The 20,075-nt window shown below is 41.0% G+C and overlaps 1 protein-coding gene across 7 annotated transcripts in view; it reads left to right on the forward strand.

Annotated features, from left to right (window-relative positions):
• The window catches only part of ECT2L (epithelial cell transforming 2 like), a 76,136-nt gene that overhangs the window by 13,051 nt on the left and 43,010 nt on the right, over positions 1-20,075 (forward strand). For all 7 annotated transcript variants that reach the window (XR_007127910.1, XR_007127911.1, XM_047732107.1 and 4 more), the window contains exons 3-4: positions 38-150; positions 19,228-19,390. Coding sequence is in view for 5 of the 7 variants with exons in the window: in XM_047732107.1 (XP_047588063.1) it covers positions 38-150; positions 19,228-19,390 (276 nt within the window). In the remaining 2 variants the exon portion in view is untranslated. The remainder of the gene's footprint in view (positions 1-37; positions 151-19,227; positions 19,391-20,075) is intronic.

Below are 20,075 nucleotides of genomic sequence, written 5' to 3' on the forward strand. Positions count from 1 at the left end.
AACTTTACAGGAAAGTGATATTTTCTCCCCCTTACAGCTCTTTCAGGAAAGAGTTGCTCTTATAAGTCATTGGTTTGACCTCTGGACTCACAAGCAACGTCAAGAATTCTTGTTCACGATTTTTTTACGATGCACCAAATCACAGTTAAGGTAAATGTAGCCTAAGGATGCAATTAGCATGGGTTCTGAAAGGAAATAAAATCTGGTCAAATGTTTCTCTAACCTTCTAGGGTTTCTCCCCTCCCCCCCTCCCCAAAATAACAAATAAAGCAATTGGCATTTTAAAGTTTACAGACAGAATCTTCTAGTGCTGCTTCCTCCTTAAGGATGAAATGGAAACTTGGGGGCTTTCACACCTTCCTACCGCAGTGGGATATTTGGTTTTTGTAAACATCAGAAGCTTCAGCCAGTGAATTTTTAACATTCCCTTACTATATTGGATTCTCCTCAGAACCATCAGACGGACAAACAATATATTTCAAGTAGATATCTGGCACATAGGCAGTCCAAAAATAATTGTAACACAAAAAGATGGATCTGAAAAATCCCCAAGGAGTGACCATGGTAGCAACATTTAGGAATATGCACGAGACTCGTATTGCAGTGGCCATGATTGCCAGTGGGTCCTTGTTCTTATTCCTGCCCTGGCCTCCCATAGTGTCTGCCATTTGCTTTCAGATACTCCAGCAGAGGTGGTGTGCTATTTGAAAGCGTTGGTTGAAATTACATGCAAGAGCACCTACCGTTTTGATCAGGAATTAATACTCTCAGGGTGGTTAGCTAGCATTGTATTGGAACGGTCACAATGTCTCAGTTATTACAAGATACTTTGCTAATGAGCAGAGCCAATATCAGACATCAGTTATCATCAGAACAGCCAGCGGCTTGTTCATTTGTCAGAGGAATGTTAGAAATGGAGAAATTAAAGGTATTCAGATGTGGGATGGAAAATGTTCGGGAGAGCCCTCCAACATGCCTGGGCCTGGTTGAGGAATCCAGCCAGCCTGGTAGCAGGTGCTTATAGGGCTTTATCCCCAGGTAAATGGCCTTGTCAGTCTAGGGATTTCTGGTAGCCTGAGGCTCTCAAGAAGGGTAATAATGGAATCCCGTTTCTAGAACACTGTACTTTCTCAGTTGAGTAAACCTTTGCCCAAAGAACAGAGAGCCAGGACTTCATCGAGCCCATGGAGGAGACTGTATGGAGTGGTTGGGCTTGTTTGCTAGGTTTCTTTAGGGAAATTCTGGGTATGGCATCATTTGGGGTTAGCTGTTTTTTAGTACAACCTGGTGGTAAGGTTGTAACCATTGAACTTCTTAGGTAGCTTCCAGAAAGTATCAGAGTTATGCAAAACCAAATTGGCTTATTTTAGTTTGCAATACCTGCCTCGCACTCTTTCTCACACTTCCTTTATCTGGCTCTTTCAATCAGCCATTTCATCTCTCCTACCTGTTTGCTCGTCTTCTCCCTCGTCTGCTTTCTCCTGCATCCGGGAGTGCGTGGTGGGTCACTAAGAGACTGGCCCTGATGGAGTCACCAGGTTACTGGAAGCAAACAGACTCCTTCCTGGCTGTGTTGAGAGAGGCTGCAAGGACAGGCCACAGAAAAAAATAGGCTCTTTCGTCAATGCTTAAAAATCAGGGAAGGGAACTTTTCATAGCAGTCATTGGCTAGGTTTCCTTTTACTCCAACTTTACAGCTTTCAAGATAAAATAACAGACCGAAACCCAAATCTGTAATTGCTTGTGGTACATCATGTCCTAGTCTCATGTATCATAAACCATGCAATTTTAGCTGTAACCACTGGAGGTCATTAGAGATCGCGTGGTGTATTTTGAGGCTCATTAACATCAGGCCTGACATTTTGTCACTGGAAACTGTATCCTTTGTCTGGTACCTGAATTCTTTCTATGGCACAAGGATATGGAACTAATCCGTTCAGTGGAATTACTTCGCTCTGTTCTGTAGCAGCTGGCTTTCTGCAGAGAGCTGTCTACCGTAGTTGCACGAAGCTATAATTCCATATTTTTTTTTTTTTAGAAGTTTTGTCAATTTCTGGTCTCTAGAGCTGGCATCCTGAAGCCAGCTCTGACTTGTAGTGGTGGATTTTGTTGTTGAACATCAATTAGTTTATTCCCCCAAGTCCGGATTAGGTCTTTCTTCTCCTACTTCCTCCCCATGTCTCTGGGTCAGCCATGTCTTCTCTCCTGCCAACATTTACAGAAACCATTTACCGATAGTCTAACGCAGTTTGAGTTGTGCTTGATTTTGATTAAATCTAAAAGCCCAATTCATTTTATTTTTTAAAGTTAGTGCAGTCAAATTCCTTTTAAACATCTTTATTGAGATATAATTCACATAGAGTAAAACTCATCATTTAAAATGTACAGAGTTAGTGGTTTTAGTGTATTCACAGAACTGTGCAACTATGACCACACTCTAAGTTTAGATCATTTTCATCACCCCAAAAAGAAACCTGCTACCATTAGACGTTAACTCCGCATATCCATCCCCAGTGCTGGGCAACCACTAATCTACTTTCTGTTTCTATAAATTTGCCTTTTCTGGACTTTTCAAATAAATGCAGTCTTAAAGCATGTGGTCTTTTGTGACTGGCTACTTTCATGTATTATAATCTTGTTAAATAACAAAAAGCAACCAAGTACATGTGAAGATCAAATTGGCTTTATTAAATGGTTCATGAGGGCTCCTGGGTAGCTCAGTCAGTTAAGCATCTGCATTGGGCTCAGGTCATGATCCCAGGGTCCTGGGATCAAGTACTACATTGGGCTCCCTGCTCAACAAGGAGTCTGCTACTCTCTCTTCCTATGCCCCTCCCCTGGCTCGTGCTCTCTCTTCCTCTCTCAAAAATAAATAAATAAAACCTTTTAAAAATGTTCTCAAAGGGGCACCTGGATGGCTCAGTGTGTTAAAGCCTCTGCCTTCAGCTCAGGTCATGATCCCAAGGTCCTGGGATCAAGCTTGGGCTCTCTGCTCAGAGGGGAGCCTGCTTCCCCCTCTCCCTCTGCCTGTCTCTCTGCCTACTTGTGATCTCTGTCAAATAAATAAATAAAATCTTTTAAAAAATGTTCTCAAGTATATAAAGGCTTCATCAAAAATATGAAATAAACATGTTATTAAATAAGCAAATGAATGGTTCACGAATCCAGCAACACCCCCTCTAGCAAGTAGAGCAGCACTCTGAGAGGTCATACAAAACAAAAGAAGGAAGGTTTCTTATGGATGGAGGATGGGGGGCAAGACAGTGCAAAAGAAAAGGATTGTTCCAAACAAGGGTGTTTGCTAGGGGAGAAGCAGCATGTCTTATCATGCAGATTACCTCATCTTTCCTTGGGGGATGGAGAGGACCCGGATGATATGGAAAGAAACATGTTCCTGACTGACCGGTTAAGGCCCCATTTCTGGGGGAGGCTGAAACTGCAATTAGATCTGGTATTAAGCCCAGTTTGGCAACTTGGTCTACGTGACACCATTTGGGGACTGTGGTTTCCTTTTCTTTTAAAAAAAAAAAAAAAAAACAAAAAAACAATGTTCTCAAGGTTCATCCATTTTGCAGCACATATCAATATTCCTTTCCTTTTTATTGTTAAATGATCTGCCATGGTACGGCTATACCATATTTTATCTATCTATTCCTAAGGACATTTGGGTTGTTTCCGCATTTTGGCTACTGTGAATAATGCTGCTCTGAACATTCGTGTTTCGGTTTTCCTATATGGATGTCTTTATTTCTTTTCGATCTGTCGCTGGGTCAAATAGTGACCATGCAATCAACTTTTAATTAACAAGCGTTTCTTTTGAACCTTATTCATTCCTATAGTCCCTGCTCCCCCACCACTTAAAAAGCAAGTGAATACATGAGAGAATTCAGCATTACTTGAATGTCTGAAATCTTTCTGTGTAAGCTAGGCTGGATTTGTGCAATTTCTGAATAATTTTTTTCTTAAACCAGGCACTTACAGCTACAAAGCTTAACTAGAATATTGTGGTATTTGTTGGGACTGTGTTGTCACAGTTTTCTTTGAAAGTTTCTTCTTAATCTCCATGAGATGTATTCCAATATCTAAGATTTTTCTTTTCTGTCCTTATATTCCATATTGTTAAGATTTATTTTTTCAATTTATTATTATTAGTAGTAGTAGTAGTATTTTGGTGGGCAGCAAAGTGAGGTTTATTGAACACTAGTAAAGTTTATTGAATGATAAAAATGAGTACAAAGCTTTAAGATTTCTTAAATGAAGTTTTATGATATTTAAGACATTTTTCAAGGGTTCATCTTCTTATATCATAGCTCGGGCAAGCTCTTCCTCACCTTGACTTTGATGGCCCCTTTCCTGGGAAGCCTTCCCTGCACGTCTTTCACTCCCAGCAATTTTTACAAACGTCTATCATGGCTTCTCCCCCAGCACATTATGCTTATATGGCCACCTGTCTAAATGATTCCACTGGTGTCATCCCCCTGCCACTTGGCCGGGCTGAATTTTCCTGACTCCTTAAAGGAAACTGGGCTGTTTGTGTGTCACTCCGAGAAACCCATGGGAAGTTTGCGTCTCCTGGCCACACTGGTGGGACCGGTTTCAAATTGCCAGGGCTCCCTGGCAGGCAACGCCCCATACAAAGGCCTTTCATTGCAGGGCTGGAGCTGTTCAAACCTGTAGCTTTCCCTGGTGGGTCCCTGGGGCAACATTCATGCAACTGCAGTCCCAAGACACAGATGGATTGTCTGCTCATGTGTGTGTGTGTCGGGGCGGGGCGGGGGGGAGAGGGAGATCACAAACGGTGGAGGATTAGCTCTGGTCATTTGTCTCCATCAGAGCCAACTAGAAAAGGGGTGGGGCAGAAAAATCATCCAGCTGATGTACACCTAAGAGAGAATCCCCGCCCTAGTTCCAATTCACTGCTCCCGGCCACTCTTTCCAAGCAGCCCCGGGGAAAGCTCAGGGGACGAGGTCTATCTCATCTGTGAACAGTGAGGGAATCTGGTGTATAAATGTCTCAGAGACAATGTGCATTGGGGTTAATTTTGAATATGGAGCAGCTTCATGTCACTGAGTTCCTGAGCACCCATTTGTAAGGCAGAATATTTCTGGGTGGAGGCAGCGGCCGGCACAGAGGCATATCAAACGTACACCGGGTTCCTAAACATCCAAGATGAGTCTGGAAATCTGGGTCATCCTGGCTCTTTCCTCTCCTCAGCCCTGTATTTTGGACATGCTCCCATCCTTCCACACAGATCAGATGCTCACGCACAACCATAATTTGTCATTGGGGCGGTTTATTGAGAGGTGGTTGAAGCAAAGAAGGAAAATCCTTGAGTCTAAAGGAAAAAGGAGAAACCCAAAAGCCCCGAGCTGTTTCACTGGGTGGGGATGGGGACAGAGGGCGAGAGGACGGTGGGAAGGTCACTGTCTTATGCTAGGTGAAGCCTGTGCCCTTGTGATTCTCACTTCCCATTTTATAAGCGGTACCATTCTCTACAGGGGTGGAGCCACACTTTATAATGTCTGACTTGTCTTTACAACACTTCACACTGCCCCACATTACGTTATGTACAGTACTTGTTGATTTACTGTCTGCCTGCTACACTAGACCCCTTCTCTGTGAGGGCAAGAACTTTTTCTGGTGATTCTTTGTGTCCCTAACTCTTAAAGACATAGCCAGTACGTAGTAGCCACTCAGTAAATGCATATTGGATGGATGATATCTAAAATTCTCCTGATAATAACAAAAAAATCATCAGAAAAAAATTTTCATATGTAGCTCTCTGGAAGAAATTTCAAGATATTACAAATTCCCGAATATGGGAGATCACTAATATTTTGTTTCATTCAAGACTTTTTGTTTTAGTATATGTGCTGCCGAAGCGAGCACTCAAGACTTTTTGTTAATTAATTGACTTGAGACTTCTATAAGACAATTCCGAAAAGAATTATTCAGTTACAATACCCAAGGATGGTGTGTCACACTGTCGTCTGTGCTAATGGCCCCTCTTGAAGTTGCTCACTGCACAACTTCCCAAATGCAGCAGCCCTGAGAATTAATACCACCAGCCATTTATAAAGTACATGAGATTAGCTTCCACAGCTACAAAGAATCCTTTCGGTTACTGAGACTTCTCTGCATAGGAGGAGTCAAATTCACCGACACATCATAGGAAAATCGAGAAAGGTTTTAAGAAAACATTTGTCTCTCTTCTGTATTTAAGAATCTCTTCAGGAGATGTCCAGGAGTGTGGTGGGCAGAAGCAGAAGTAGAATGCCCTGAGTGTACCCCGAGTGGGTTTTGGTCATCTTTCCTCCTCCTCTCTCTGGGTATTACTTTTGGGGTCATGGTCAGAATGTTTTCAAGTGCAAAGAACAGAAATGAAATTCAAACCAGCTTAAGAAGAAATGGGAATGTATTGACTTAAGATTTGTCTAGCTTCAGGCCAGGCTAGATCCTTGGATTCAAACAATGTTCCCTGGGCTGGCGGGCTTGCCTGTGCTCCCCCCTCTGCACCCTGCCTTCTCTCAGCTTTGCTTCCCCATGTCTGTTGCATAAAACTAAAAAGAGAAATGCAGGACCTTTATGGAGGAAATTATAAATCTGTGTTAAAGGATAGTTAAAAACAACAACAAGGGTGCCTGGGTGGCTCAGTGAGTTAAATCCTCTGCCTTCTGCTCAGGTCATGATCCCAGAGTCCTGGGATCGAGCCCCACATCAGGCTCTCTGCTCAGCGGGGAGCCTGCTTCTCTGCCTACTTGTGATCTCTGTCTGTCAAATAAATAAAATCTTTAAAAAACAACAACAACCCTGAATTGATAGATGTGCCATGTTTGAAGATGCCAATTCCCTCTAAATTAACCTCCAAGTTCAATTCAATCCTAGTACAAATCCCCAAATAGGATATTTTTTATGGACCTTGGGAGACCAATTCTAAAGCTAATCCAGGAAAGAGAATGGATCGCAGCACCTAAGGAAAGCACACATATAAAGAAAATAAGAGAAAGAGTGACAGTACCAGACAGTAGAAGCACATTGACCCGTTTAAAAAAATCCGTGCAAGGGGTGCCTGAGTGGCTCAGTGGGTTAAGCCTCTGCCTTCAGCTCAGGTCATGATCTCAGGGTGCTGGGATCAAGCCTCGCATTGGGCTCAATGCTCTGTAGGGAGCCTGCTTCCTCCTCCCTCTCTGCCTTCTTCTCTGCTTACCTGTGATCTCTCTCTCTCTCTGTCAAATAAATAAAATCGTAAAAAAAAAAAAAGAAAAAAGAAATCCATGCAAGTCATACATCAAGGTTAAAGGGTAGCAAGGATGGAGCTAAACGCGAGCTCTGCAGTAAGGGGCAGGCGTCGGTGAAGGCTGGGTAGATCGGACACTTCGGCAGTTGGAAAGATCTCTCCTTTTCTCCTCAGTGTCTGCTTAGCGGGCGCACTGTTGATCACCCGCCTGCCCACACCCTTCCCTGCTTCTTCCCCATAGTCCTGATGGGAGCGTTTCCCCCAAGGCTGTATCTGTCTCAGAGGTGGGTTGTCAGTGCCCCACCAACGGTGACCAGGCTGGGACAGAATCACGAGGATTTCACTCCCTTGGTGGTGTCTGGATTACGAAAGGGTGTGTAGATACTAAGTCTGCCCAAGGAGACATAGAGAGTGGCCACTAGAGAGCTTCTGGGAGAGTCTTCTTCACACTCAGAGGGACTTAAGTCGGGGTTCAAGGAAGGGACATGCCCTTCTCATCCAATGATTCCTGTTCTGTGAGGTTCACTCCTCACAGTGGTCATTTGGAAATTACCTCAGGGGACAAAGCTAAGGACAAGAGCCAACTACTAAGGAGGCAAAGTGAAAATACGGAAGATCTTGGCCCCTGATTACCTCCCCGAGGGCTAACTCTGAAGCTGCTCTGATTTTTCCCTATTGCTTATTTGAAAGGAAGATAAATAGGTTTAAAATGGGTCTAGTTTATACCTTCTCTGATCATATCAACTCTCCAGAATTTAGCTGTGAATCAGCTACATTTAGAAAAACAAAATGCATTTAGCAGTCAACCGATGTTCTTCACGCGCAGGAGAGAGCCATCAGACTGTCATCCAGTAGTTCAATATTCAATTAGCTCAGGGCCTCAAGAAGGAGCTACGCCTACTCCTAAGACCACCACACACACATTCAGTGCTTTGCACTTGTCCTGGCCTAAGCATCAAGACCTGCTGCCCTATGAGGTCAAATCCACTGCTGTTGAGAAGGGCTGGCCCATTAGGATCTCTTGCAGTTTGTGAATCCATGGACTCTGAGCCCCACCCATGGAGATTTTGGCTCAGCCCATGAGGATGGGGCTGGAAAAGTAGTTTTTCCTCCATTCCCAGAGCGATGTGGAACACGGCCAAGTGTAAGACACAAGGTCTGGGTGACCTGAAGGCTCCAAGGCTTCTTCCACCTCTCAGTCCTACTCTCAGAGGCAGGAGCACAGATGGCATGAGCGCCCTGTCCCTTCTCTTCTCAATAAAACCGAATTACCTGTTCAGTGTCTGTAGATGCCTTTTACATCTTTCTCTGGCGCTGATGCATAGTGGTCTTCAAATGCATCCTTGTAAGTAACCCTAAGCTTAACATACATAATAAAGGGAAGCTTCCCTCTCGTACAACTGAAAAATCCAGAGTAGGTTTGACTACGGCTGAAGCTCAATTCAGAGGCTCAGTAATAAACCCAGCGCCTTCATTCTTTCTGTTCTTCTGCTCTGCCTTTGGCAGTCATGGCTTCATCATTATGTTTCCTCAGTTGTGTACAGAAATAAAAATAATTTCTCTGTTGGAGCTTCACTGTGGTTGGACTAGTCTCCGTCCCTGCCCATTTCTGCCAGTTGCTGTGGCCAGGGGACTGACCCAGATGAATTGAATTAGTCTTGATCATATGCTGTTTTTGAAGCCCGGGATAGAGTCAGCGTCTATAGGACCACGTGGACCACCACGTAGGAAGTGAGGTTATTTTACCTAAAGAAGGGGGAGTAAGTTATGGGTGAGCTCAAAAGAGTGCTGTCTGTTCATCCAGCGTTGAGCAAATGTTTGCTGAGTGCCTACCATGTGCCAAGCCCAATTCAGTGTGCGTGGGATTCAACACCTGAGTGTAGAAGTTTCCTGCCCTCTGACGTTTGTATTTCAGTGGAACAAATCTTATCCTAAAATAGGACAAGGGAGCATCCATGCCTCTCACTGGCTGTCTGACAACACAACGTGGCACCACCATAAATATCTGGGAGTGTTTTCTGTGTCTCAGAAGTCGGAGCAGTGAGATAGACTTGATACTAGCCTCCACGCATGTCCACGCCTTCATTCCTGGAAACTGCACATATTCCCTTATGGGGCCAAGGCCTTTGGCAGACGTGATCACGGATTTTGAGATGGGGACATTACCCTGCCTCACCGGGACTCAGCATAACCACAACGGTCCTTCCAAGGGATGTAAGAGGCACGGCAGTCAGAAGACAATGTGATGTCAGGAGCAGTGGGAGAGAAGGGGACACGTGACAATGTGCTGCTGGCTTTGAAGATGGAAGAAGGGGCCATAAGCCAAGGAAGGCAGGCAGCTTCTAGAGCCTGAAGGGGAGGAGGAAGCTGATTCTGCTCTCTCAGCCTCCAGAGGGAGCCAGCCCTGCCTACCCCTAGCCCATGGTAACTGATTTCAGACTTAACAATCTCCAGAACTCTGGAAAAATAAATGTGTACTTCTTTGGGCCACTACAATAATGGTAATTGTTACAATGAACAGAAATTTCATATAAGCAGTGAAATTCTATTTTTTATTTATTTACTTTTTTCATTCTGCTTTCTAACTTACACATATCTCTTTCGCCCCTGCCAAGTTAGAAGCACCATACCAGATGCTGGGGACACAGCAGTAAACAGAACAACCACATGCCTTCTTTCATGCAGCATGTAGCCCAGTGGAAGAGAAAGACTAGAAATAGTGAGTGAGCCCCAAAATGGATTGAGTTTGAGGGTCAGCAAGAATGGAAATTCAAAACTCATGCTTAGATTACAGTACAGTGCACCTGGAGTGTAAAGGATACAGGTTCCAGCAAAGGACAGGAGAAGGCAGCAAGGAGGCAGAGCTGAGGGAGTGGTGGTAGCCTCCTCCTACAGGCAAGTGTTTGGGCAGCAGGAATGGTCAGCCTCTTAGGGAGGGGGGGATTCTGTTAGTACCCCTAAAATTTCACTATCGTTACCTTATATGGTCACCCATATTGTTGCAAAAATAGCTTTCCACTAGCCACATGACAGATCTACCACGCTGGTTCCACACACAATGTCTTGTTCCTTCCCTGGCACCATATTGCTTCACTGGCCATAAGTTATACCATATGGATCATATTTGAGAAGTGATACAGCACTTCTATAATAATGACAGGTCTGTGTACATGCATTATTCTTTATTTCCCACAGTCCAAGTAGGCTTGGCAAGCCCAATAGATGTCAGATAAAGAGCTAAGTGACAGAGAAAAAGTAAGGCAACCTCACCCAGCCCAAGGGATGGGCTGCTACCTTCCCTGAGGATCTGACATTTTGGCTGGAGTATGAAGGATGCCAAGGAGGTCTGACAAGCAGAGACTTGGAGAATGGGTGAGCCTCCTGGCTGGGACGACACGTGTGGAAGCCCAGGGCCTTCTCTATCTGTTCAGTAATAACACCAGGCTTTTGTGGAGGCACTGGAAAATGTGAATAGGCAAAAAGAGGAAAATACCAATCACCCATAATCACACCCCCCAGATAGAACCTTCTGCTTTTTTATGCTTATGTTTATCCATGTAACTATGAATCAGAGCATATACATTATTTTAAAATCTTTTTAAAGACACTCTTCAATTGCCCTTCCTTGTTGCTTTCCTCACACCCAGCTTTGCTCTCTCTTTCACTAAAGACTTCAGCACATGGTTCTCCACTCGCTTTACGCCCCAAACCTAGTCATTAGTCTGTGCAACGCTGGCATCCGTGTGGAAACCCGCCCACTTCAGGCCCTGGCCACGCCAGATGGTGTGCGTAAAGCCACCAGACAAGACCACGAGGGCCACGCAGGCGACAAAAAGGCCTCTGCCGACTCGGCTGACCCCTCTCCAGGCCACCTCTGCAAACTCTGCTCCCGGTCATTTCCCTCACAGTTTAGGCAGCTTCTCTCTAGATCCTATCAGAAATTTAAGAGCCGAGAATTAGATTCAAGTTCTGTATTACTAAGCCTTGTTATTTTCGCAAAGTACACATTGTACATTCAGTAGCACACTGCAAAGCAGTGTCATGAATTATTTAAATGAAGCTATCCTTGTCACAATAAGGGAGCAAAGCACATTTTGTTCATTGTCTCCTTACATGTTTTTATTTCTCTTCACGGATTTCTTACTTTGTAACATTAACTAAAATGCAGTGAGCCGCAATGTCGTTACTGCAAACTAGCCTAGTTCTGCTGCTTGGGGACTGATTTTTTTTTTTTTTTTTTTATGTGACTGAAGCATTTTCCTTCTTTCTTGCTTAAGATTCATTATACTTGCATGTGTACTTGCAGCAGTGCGGGCTGGTAACAAATATAAAACATGCATAATTGAAGTCCACTTTAAAAAGTATTCTTGGGGGGCACCTGGGTGCCTCAGTTGGTTAAGCCTCTGCCTCTGGCTCAGGTCATGATCTCAGGGTCCTGGGACTGAGCTCCGAGGCGGGCTCTCTGCTCAGCAGGGAGCCTGCTTCCACCCCCTCTCTCTGCCTGCCTCTCTGCCTACTTGTGACCTCTCTGTCTGTCAAATAAATAAATAAAATCTTTAAAAAAAAAAGTATTTTTGGAGGGGCTGGCTGGCTCAGTTGGTAGAGTCTGCCTCTCTTGATCTCGGGGTTGTTGAGTTCAAGCCCCATGCCAGGTGTACAGATTGCTTAAAAATAGAATCTTTTAAAAATTAAATAAATAAAAAGTAACTCAGATTTAGTTCTTCTCCTTTGCTTGGCTGGGAGGGAACAGTAGACGCTGTGGGCTGGGAATGGAAAATCAAGGTACTGAGACCCATCTTTGAAAAAGAGGCAGAAAACATTTTTGTTTTGCACCTTATTTGATGGATCTGTTTTATAATTCTAAATGAGATCATATTGTCCTCCAAGGGCCAGTGAAAGGATTGTGAAGCCTGCCTGGGACACTGGGGAGTTAGGTCAGGGATCCACTGGGATTAACTGTTCTTGGTGTTGTCACTGCCTCATTCAGCTTGATTGTTAATCTATTAACAATGAGAGGATCCCCTTGTGATACTTTTGTCTGTGGCTACTATATGCTGCCAGTACAAACCCAACTCCATAACTCCATTCTTTGCCCTCCTGCTTATACACACACACACACACACACACACACACACACACACACTTTCCCCTGACTGCATGCCAACAGGTTAATTTCATTTTTTAATTTTTTCCCAACAGATTCATTTTATTTTTTAATTTTTATTTAAATGTTGTTAACATACAGTGCAATATTGGTTCCTAGAGTAGAATTCAGTGATTCATCTCTTATATACAACACCCAGTGCTCATCACAAGTGCCCTCTTTAATACCCATCTCCCATCTACCCCATTCCCCACACCTCCCTCCATCAACCCTCAGTTTGCCCCCTATCCTTAAGAGTCACTTACAGCTTGTTTCCTTCTCTCCTTTTTTTTCTTCTCCCCTTCCTGTTTTCTTTCTTTCTTTTAAAAAATTTTTTAAATTTTTTAAATTTTTTAAATTTTTTTATTTTAGAGAGGGGAAGTGGGGGAAGGACAGAGGAAAAGGGAAGAGGAGAGAGAAACTCAAGCAGATTCCATGCTGAGTGTGGAGCCTGATGTAGGGCTCGACCCCACCACCCTGAGACCACGACCCAAGCAGAAACCAAGAGTCAGACACTTAAACAACTCTGCCACCAGCTACCCCTGTTTTCTTTCTTTAATTCCACATGTGAGTGAGATCCAACAAGTTCATTTTAAACCACTCTATTCTATCTCAGGTTGTGATAAAGGTGCATGGAGAGGGATCAAGAAAGAGCAGTGACCTAAAATAAAGTCAGGGGAGTAGAAAAACACAAAATAATAGGCGATTATTATTATTATTATTATATTATATTATATTATATATTAATATTATATATTAATATATTAATATTATTAATTATTAATTATTATTATATTATATATTAATATTATATATTAATATATTAATATTATTATTATTAATTAAGCCTTGCAAAGGAAGCAGGTAGCCTTTTCTTTAAAAACAAAAAACAAAGCCAAAAAAGAAGAAAAATCTATTTTGCAATAAATTTTAACTTGTAGAAAAATTGCAAAAATAGTACAAATAATTCCTTATACTTTTCACTTGGATTCCTCAACTGTTCACACTTTACCATTTTGCCTTGTTATTCTGAGTCACATGAGAATATGCTGCAAACATGATGCCCCATTAACCCTAAGCATGTCACTATGCATTTCCAGGAAAAATAAAGACATTCTGCTGAAAAATCAAAGTATATCCTCCAATATCAATAAATCAGCATTGGTACAATACTAGGGTCCAATCCACAGACTTCACCTGAGTATTCCTGACTGGTCCAACAATGTCCTTTATAATCATCTTTCCCTTCTCAGTCCAGAATCCAATCCGGGGTCATCTATTGTATTTACTTTTCATGTCTCTATATCCACCTCAATGTGGAGCATTTCCTTAGTTTTTCCTTGTCTTTTATTACTTAACACTTTTGAAGAGTACAGACCTACTTGGTTGAATGAACTTTAGTTTGTGGCTGGCTGATAAGTCCTTAAGATTACATTCAGGTTTTGCCTTCTTGGCAGGAATTACACAGAAGGGACACTCAGCAGATCACACTAGGGGCATATGATGTCGATTTGTCCCATGGCTTGTGATGTTGACTTATCACTTGGTTAAAATGATTCATTATTAAGTACTGTGTTAATAATTAATAAGTAACTAAAAAGTCTTTGAGTGATTAATTTTAAATTAATTTAAAAGTATTAGAATCTATGCAAATACCCTGTTCCTCATCATAGTTTCACCCACCAATTTTAGTCTCCATTGATGACTCTCTTCTGATGTAATTATTTACTGTGATAGCGGCCAAGTGCTCATTTTCTAACTTCTTAATTGCTTCTACATGTATTATTAATTGGTGTTCTGTTGCAAGCTCGAATTTTTCCTTTTCCCAAGATTTATGGATGAGGCCCCAGTTAGGCCAGCAGTTTGGGTAAATTAGTGGTGAGGACGGTCTCTGGGTCTCCTGGGTGTTCAGCAGCTTGTTTATGAAGGTAACTAAGCTCATTTTTGTTCCTAATTGGAGGTATCATTTTCATTTCACTTTGGAACTTTCTGGGCTTGACCCACCCTGTGGGAATTTAGTTTATGCATTTAGAGGTCAGAGAAAGTCAGAGAAGACACACTGCAGAATGAGAGCTATTCAGAGATAGGACTTTTCTTTCAATGAGTTTATCTGTGTCCATTAGGACCTGGTACCAGGGCAGCAGTGGCCACTGAACCATGAGAAATAATTCTGGAGTACCAATGGCTTGAGATAAAGGAGTTCTGCTAAATCCTTATTGCCAACGTTTCCAATCAGCCGTGAGATTCACCACAATCATCTACAATGTTACTGAGTTTGGAGGAGATTAGTGGTTCCAGGGAAGAGTCTGATTTACCAACATGGGATTACTTCCAAACATTTTTGTTCCAGTGATTCTTATTCAAATATGATGACTTATTTGGTGGTTTGGGACTATAACTGATGTTTATTGCCAGTATCTAAAGAGGGCAATCAGGTATTATCTCTTTTTTTGTAGTTGGTGACTACAGGGTCAGCAGAGCCTCCTTTGTGGGCCATAAAATGTCTCTTTGGTCTAAGGCCTATATAGCCTTGAAGATGATCATTTTGCTGGAGCCTTGGATTTTCTGTACATTCAAGATCCATTTGTGGTTAGGTGGCATGCGCGGAGCAATGTAAGAAATTTTCTTAATGGGGGCTCCTGGGTGGCTCAGCCAGTTAAGTGTCTGTTTTCGGCTCAGGTCGTGATCCCAAGGTGCTGGGATCGAGTCCTGCCTCAGGCTCCTTGCTCAGTGGGGAACCTGCTTCTCCCTCTACCCTTCCTCCCAGCTCACGCTCTCTCTCTCTCAAATAAGTAAATAAAATCCTTAAAATTAAATTAAATTAAATAATAATAAAATATTAATATTATATAGTAATATATGATAATATATAATAATAGTAATAATAATAAAATAGATTGAAATAAAATAAAATAAAATAAAATCTTTTTAAAAAAGAAGTCTTCTCGGGGCACCTGATGGCTCAGTGGGTTAAAGCCTCTGCCTTGGCTCAGGTCCTGATCCCAGGGTCCTGGGATCAAGCCCCGCATTGGGCTCTGTGCTCGGTGGGAAGCCTGCTTCTACCTCTCTCTCTGCCTGCCTCTCTGCCAGCTCTGGGTTTCAGCTTAGGTCATGATCTTAGGTTGGTGAGATGGGGCTCCAGGTCAGGCTCTGTGCTCAGCAGGAAGCATGCTTCCCCTCTCCCTCTTCTCCTCTCCCTATGTGCACATGCTCTCTCCCTCCCTCTCTTGAAATCAATCAATCAATCAATCAATCTTTAAAAAAAGTTAAAGTAGATATCACATTAGGAAATTATTGTTGAATTTGTTTAAGCATGTTGATGGTTATAGCATATGTTTTTTTTTTAAAAACGCTCTTGCTGTTTACTGAGGCACACTGAAATATCAAAGAAGAAATCACAAGGGAAATTAGAATACTTCACATTGAATGATAATGAAAATATACCACATCTAAGTGGGTGGAATGAATACAGTGATACGATGTCTTAGATTTGCTTTAAAATAAAATAGGAGTGAAGGAGGAGGAGGGAGAAGAAGAGGAGAAGATGATACAGACTGAAACCAGATTGGTTGCAAGATGACAATTATTAAAATTGATTAACGCGTTTCATAATTGTACTACAAATATTAAGGTGAAATAAAGATATTTTCAGATAAAAGGAAACTGATAAAATTTATTGTCTGAAGATGTGCAGTGAAGAAATGCCAAAAGAAATTCTTCAGGCTAAGGAAATTGATACCAGATGGAAACTTGATTTACAAGGAAATGGTAATGTGTGGAAAAACATAAAATTTTCAAGTTATTTTAAAGATATATGACTGTGTAAAGAAAAACCAGTGTATTATAGGGCTTATAACGTAAGTAGGTGCAGTATTGTAACAAAAGCATAAAGGATAGCAAGAACTATACCATTGCGCTGTTCTTTAAGTTTATATGAATATTCATTTGAAATAGACTATGAAATGCTAAGGATGCATACTGCACTTCCTAGCAACAACTTACTTGCATAATGCAAGATGAATGCTTAAAAGCCAACAAACGAATTGAAATGGAGTACAAAAATTCATTATCTCAAACCAAGGCAGGAAAGGAAGAATAAATTTTCATAAAACAAATGGGAAAATAAAAACAAAGAATAAAATCAAGACCTGGATTCAACCGTATCAATAATTATATTCAATATAAGTGGACTAAACCCTCAAACAAAAGACAGTGATGGCCAAATGAGCTTTAAAAAAATAAATAAATAAAACAAAAAAACAAAAAGCAAGATCCAACTGTATACTGACCACAAAGGATACACTGTAAATATAGAGACATCCACTGGTTGAAAGTAAAAGGATAGGAGAAGATATGCCAACAAATACTGAGCATATAAAAGTAGGATGGTAATATTAATATCAGACAAAATGGACTTCAAGACAAGGAATATTCACAGAAAGAGAAGGACATTTTATAAAAAGAAAAGGATCAATTCACCAAGAAGTCATAACAATTATAAATATGTATGTACCAAATAATAGAGTTTCAAGTTACATGAAACAAAACTGACTGAATTATAATAGAACAATTAAACAAAAAATAATCAGGGAGAATATAGAACTGAGCAATCTTTTCAGCCACCTTGACCTAATATTTATAGAAAACTAAACCCAACAACTTCCAAACATATGTTTTTTATGATCAAAATAACTTTCACTAAGATACAGAATTTCCTAGTTCAAAAAATAAGACTCAGTACATTTCAAAACTATTAAAATCTAATAAGTATATTTTTAAACAATAATTTGATAAAATTTGAGGTTAAAAAATATAAAATATCAAAAAAATATATAAAATATCAAGAAAATCCCAAATATTTGGAAATTAACTCATTTATTTTTTTTAAATGGTTATTACACTCTTTTTTTTTTTTAAGATTTTATTTATTTATTTGACAGAGAGAAATCACAAGTAGGCAGAGAGGCAGGCAGAGAGAGAGGAGGAAGCAGGCTCCCTGCTGAGCAGAAAGCCCGATGTGGGGCTCGAACCCAGGACCTGGGATCATGACCTGAGCCGAAGGCAGCGGCTTAACCCACTGAGCCACCCAGGCGCCCCGAAATTAACTCATTTATAAGTAACCTGTGGCTGAAGAAGAAATCATGAGAGAAATTTGAATATTTCAAATTGATTGAAAATGAAAATACAACATCTAAATGGGTAGGATGTAGCTAAAGCACAGCTTAGAGGAAAGTATATTATTTAATTTCTTATATTAGAAAAGGAAAAAGGGGCTTTCTAAATTTCCACCTTAAATAACTAGATTAAAAAAAAAAACTAGAAAAAAATAGCAAATCACATCCAAACTAAGCAGAAGGAAAAAAATAATGAGTGGAAACCAGTAAAATAGAAAATGAATAGAGAACATCTATGAAAACAAAAGCTGTTTTTTTTTTTTTCTTTTAAATAGTAGTAGAATTGATAAACTCTTAGCAAGGATAAGCAAGCTAAAAGAGAAAACACAAATTGCCAATATCAGGAATGAAAAAGGAAATATTGTTCTAGATACCATAAAGATGATAAAGATAAAGGAAAACCTTCACAATTTTATACTAATAAGTTCAACAATTTAAATGGTTGTTTTGTAGATTCCTGAGTTGTTCTTAATACTTGTTTTGTAGGGCGCCTGGGTGGCTCAGTGGGTTAAGCCGCTGCCTTCGGTTCAGGTCATGATCTCAGGGTCCTGGGATCGAGTCCCGCATCGGGCTCTCTGCTCAGCGGGGAGCCTGCTTCCCTTCCTCTCTCTCTCTGCCTGCCTCTCTGCCTACTTGTGATCTCTGTCTGTCAAATAAATAAATAAAATCTTTAAAAAAAAAAAAACTTGTTTTGTAGATTCCGCATAGATGAATTGAGATAGTTTTACTCTTCCTTTCCAATATGTATATTTTTTTACTTTTTTTCCTGCTTTGTTGAAATGGCTAAGACCTCCTGTACCTGTTAAATTGAAGTGGTGAGAATGAACATTCTTGCTTTGTTCCTGATGTTAGGAGGAAGGAATTAATATTTCACCACTAAGTGTGATGTGGTCACTATAGGTTTTTATTCTTTTTTTTTTTTTTTTAAGATTTTATTTATTTATTTGACAGATGGAGATCACAGAGAAGTAGGCAGAGAGAGAGGAGGAATCAGGCTCCCCGCTGAGCAGAGAGCCCGACGCGGGGGGCTCGATTCCAGGACCCTGGGAACATGACCTGAGCCGAAGGCAGAGGCTTTAACCCACTGAGCCACCCAGGCGCCCCTATAGGTTTTTATTCTAATTGCACCAGGAATTCACAGGGTTTTACTTGCATGAGTGATGCTATCTAATTTACATTTTTAAAAATACCACTTGGGCTACTGTGTAGAGAATGGACCCTGGGAAGAAGAGAAGCAGGGAGACCATCAGGAGGGACTGTTACAGTTGTGCAGGATGGAGGGGGATGTGTTTTGCACTAAACTGACAGCAATGGGTATGGAGAGAGGTGGCTGGGTTTGGGGATAGGTATTTGTAGTGCTGACAGGACTTGCTTATTTATTGAATTTGGAGTTAAAAGAAAAAAAGAAAATCCACATTTACAGCTTAAATGTATTTCAGATTTTTTCTCTGTGGATTTTAGATATTTTTATTATTCATTTCCTCTTTAGAATGGATCAGTGAAAGTCGATATAGTATTTTAAAAAATCTAGCCCTATGTTATTTAGGATTTCATTTTTTTATATATATAGTTAGAGGATTCTAGAAAGAACAAAGACCAATATTTATACTGGATTTTTTATCGGTTTTAGACACTAGTGTTCTGAACTACATTTCTGTATCTTTCTTTTTAGGTTTGTCCAAGACTGGTTTTCAGAAAGGACACAAGTGGCCAAAGTGGATTTCTCTACAGTGTTACCGCGCTTCATTTCTCTCTATATCTTTTCCTTTCTGAATCCGAAAGATCTGTGTGCAGCTGCACAAGTCAGCTGGCCCTGGAAGTTTTTAACTGAACAGGTTTACTACTTGTCACTTCTCTGTAATAGGGCCCAAATACCACTGTATTCTGTCATTCGGCAGTTGAGGTACCTTCCTTCCCTGAAGATAATAACGGAGGGTATTTGAACCATAATTAACTTGCCCTTCAGAGAAAAAAAATGGGGATAAGTTAAATACAAGAATTTATTTTGTAAGTAAGGGGATATACACTATTCTAATAATTCTTGTAATTTTAATAATCTCATATTACTCAATTTAATTATCTAGAAAATGTTTTATCTTGACTAAAGATGTCCACTTTTTTCATGAGATACTAGGTAAGCTGTGGTTATTATATGATATTATTTTGCCTGTGATAACTCACCCTGAAAATTGTTATTGCACCACAGTGTCCTTTGATCGCTCTTTGGCTGACATCTGTTGAAGGGATTTTCAACATCCTCTGCCATTAATTCTGCCTCTGCCCTATTTGTCTCTTTTTCTTTTTAAAGATTTAATAAAATGTCATGGCAGACGTACTTTGAGGACACGTCAATAATTTACCTCTTCAACGTGAGCAGACTTCCCAGGGTGGGCTTGCGTTGAGCTTCTGAGCTCAGACAATACTTCGCTCCCTATGGAGAGGCCATGCGCAAACCAACCGTGAGCCCTAGATTTACAGCATTTAAGAACCTGGGCGAAGTGTTTGCACCGATTTTTCCTT

The sequence above is a fragment of the Lutra lutra genome, chromosome 6, assembly GCF_902655055.1.
Source record: "Lutra lutra chromosome 6, mLutLut1.2, whole genome shotgun sequence".
Lineage (NCBI taxonomy): Eukaryota > Metazoa > Chordata > Mammalia > Carnivora > Mustelidae > Lutra > Lutra lutra.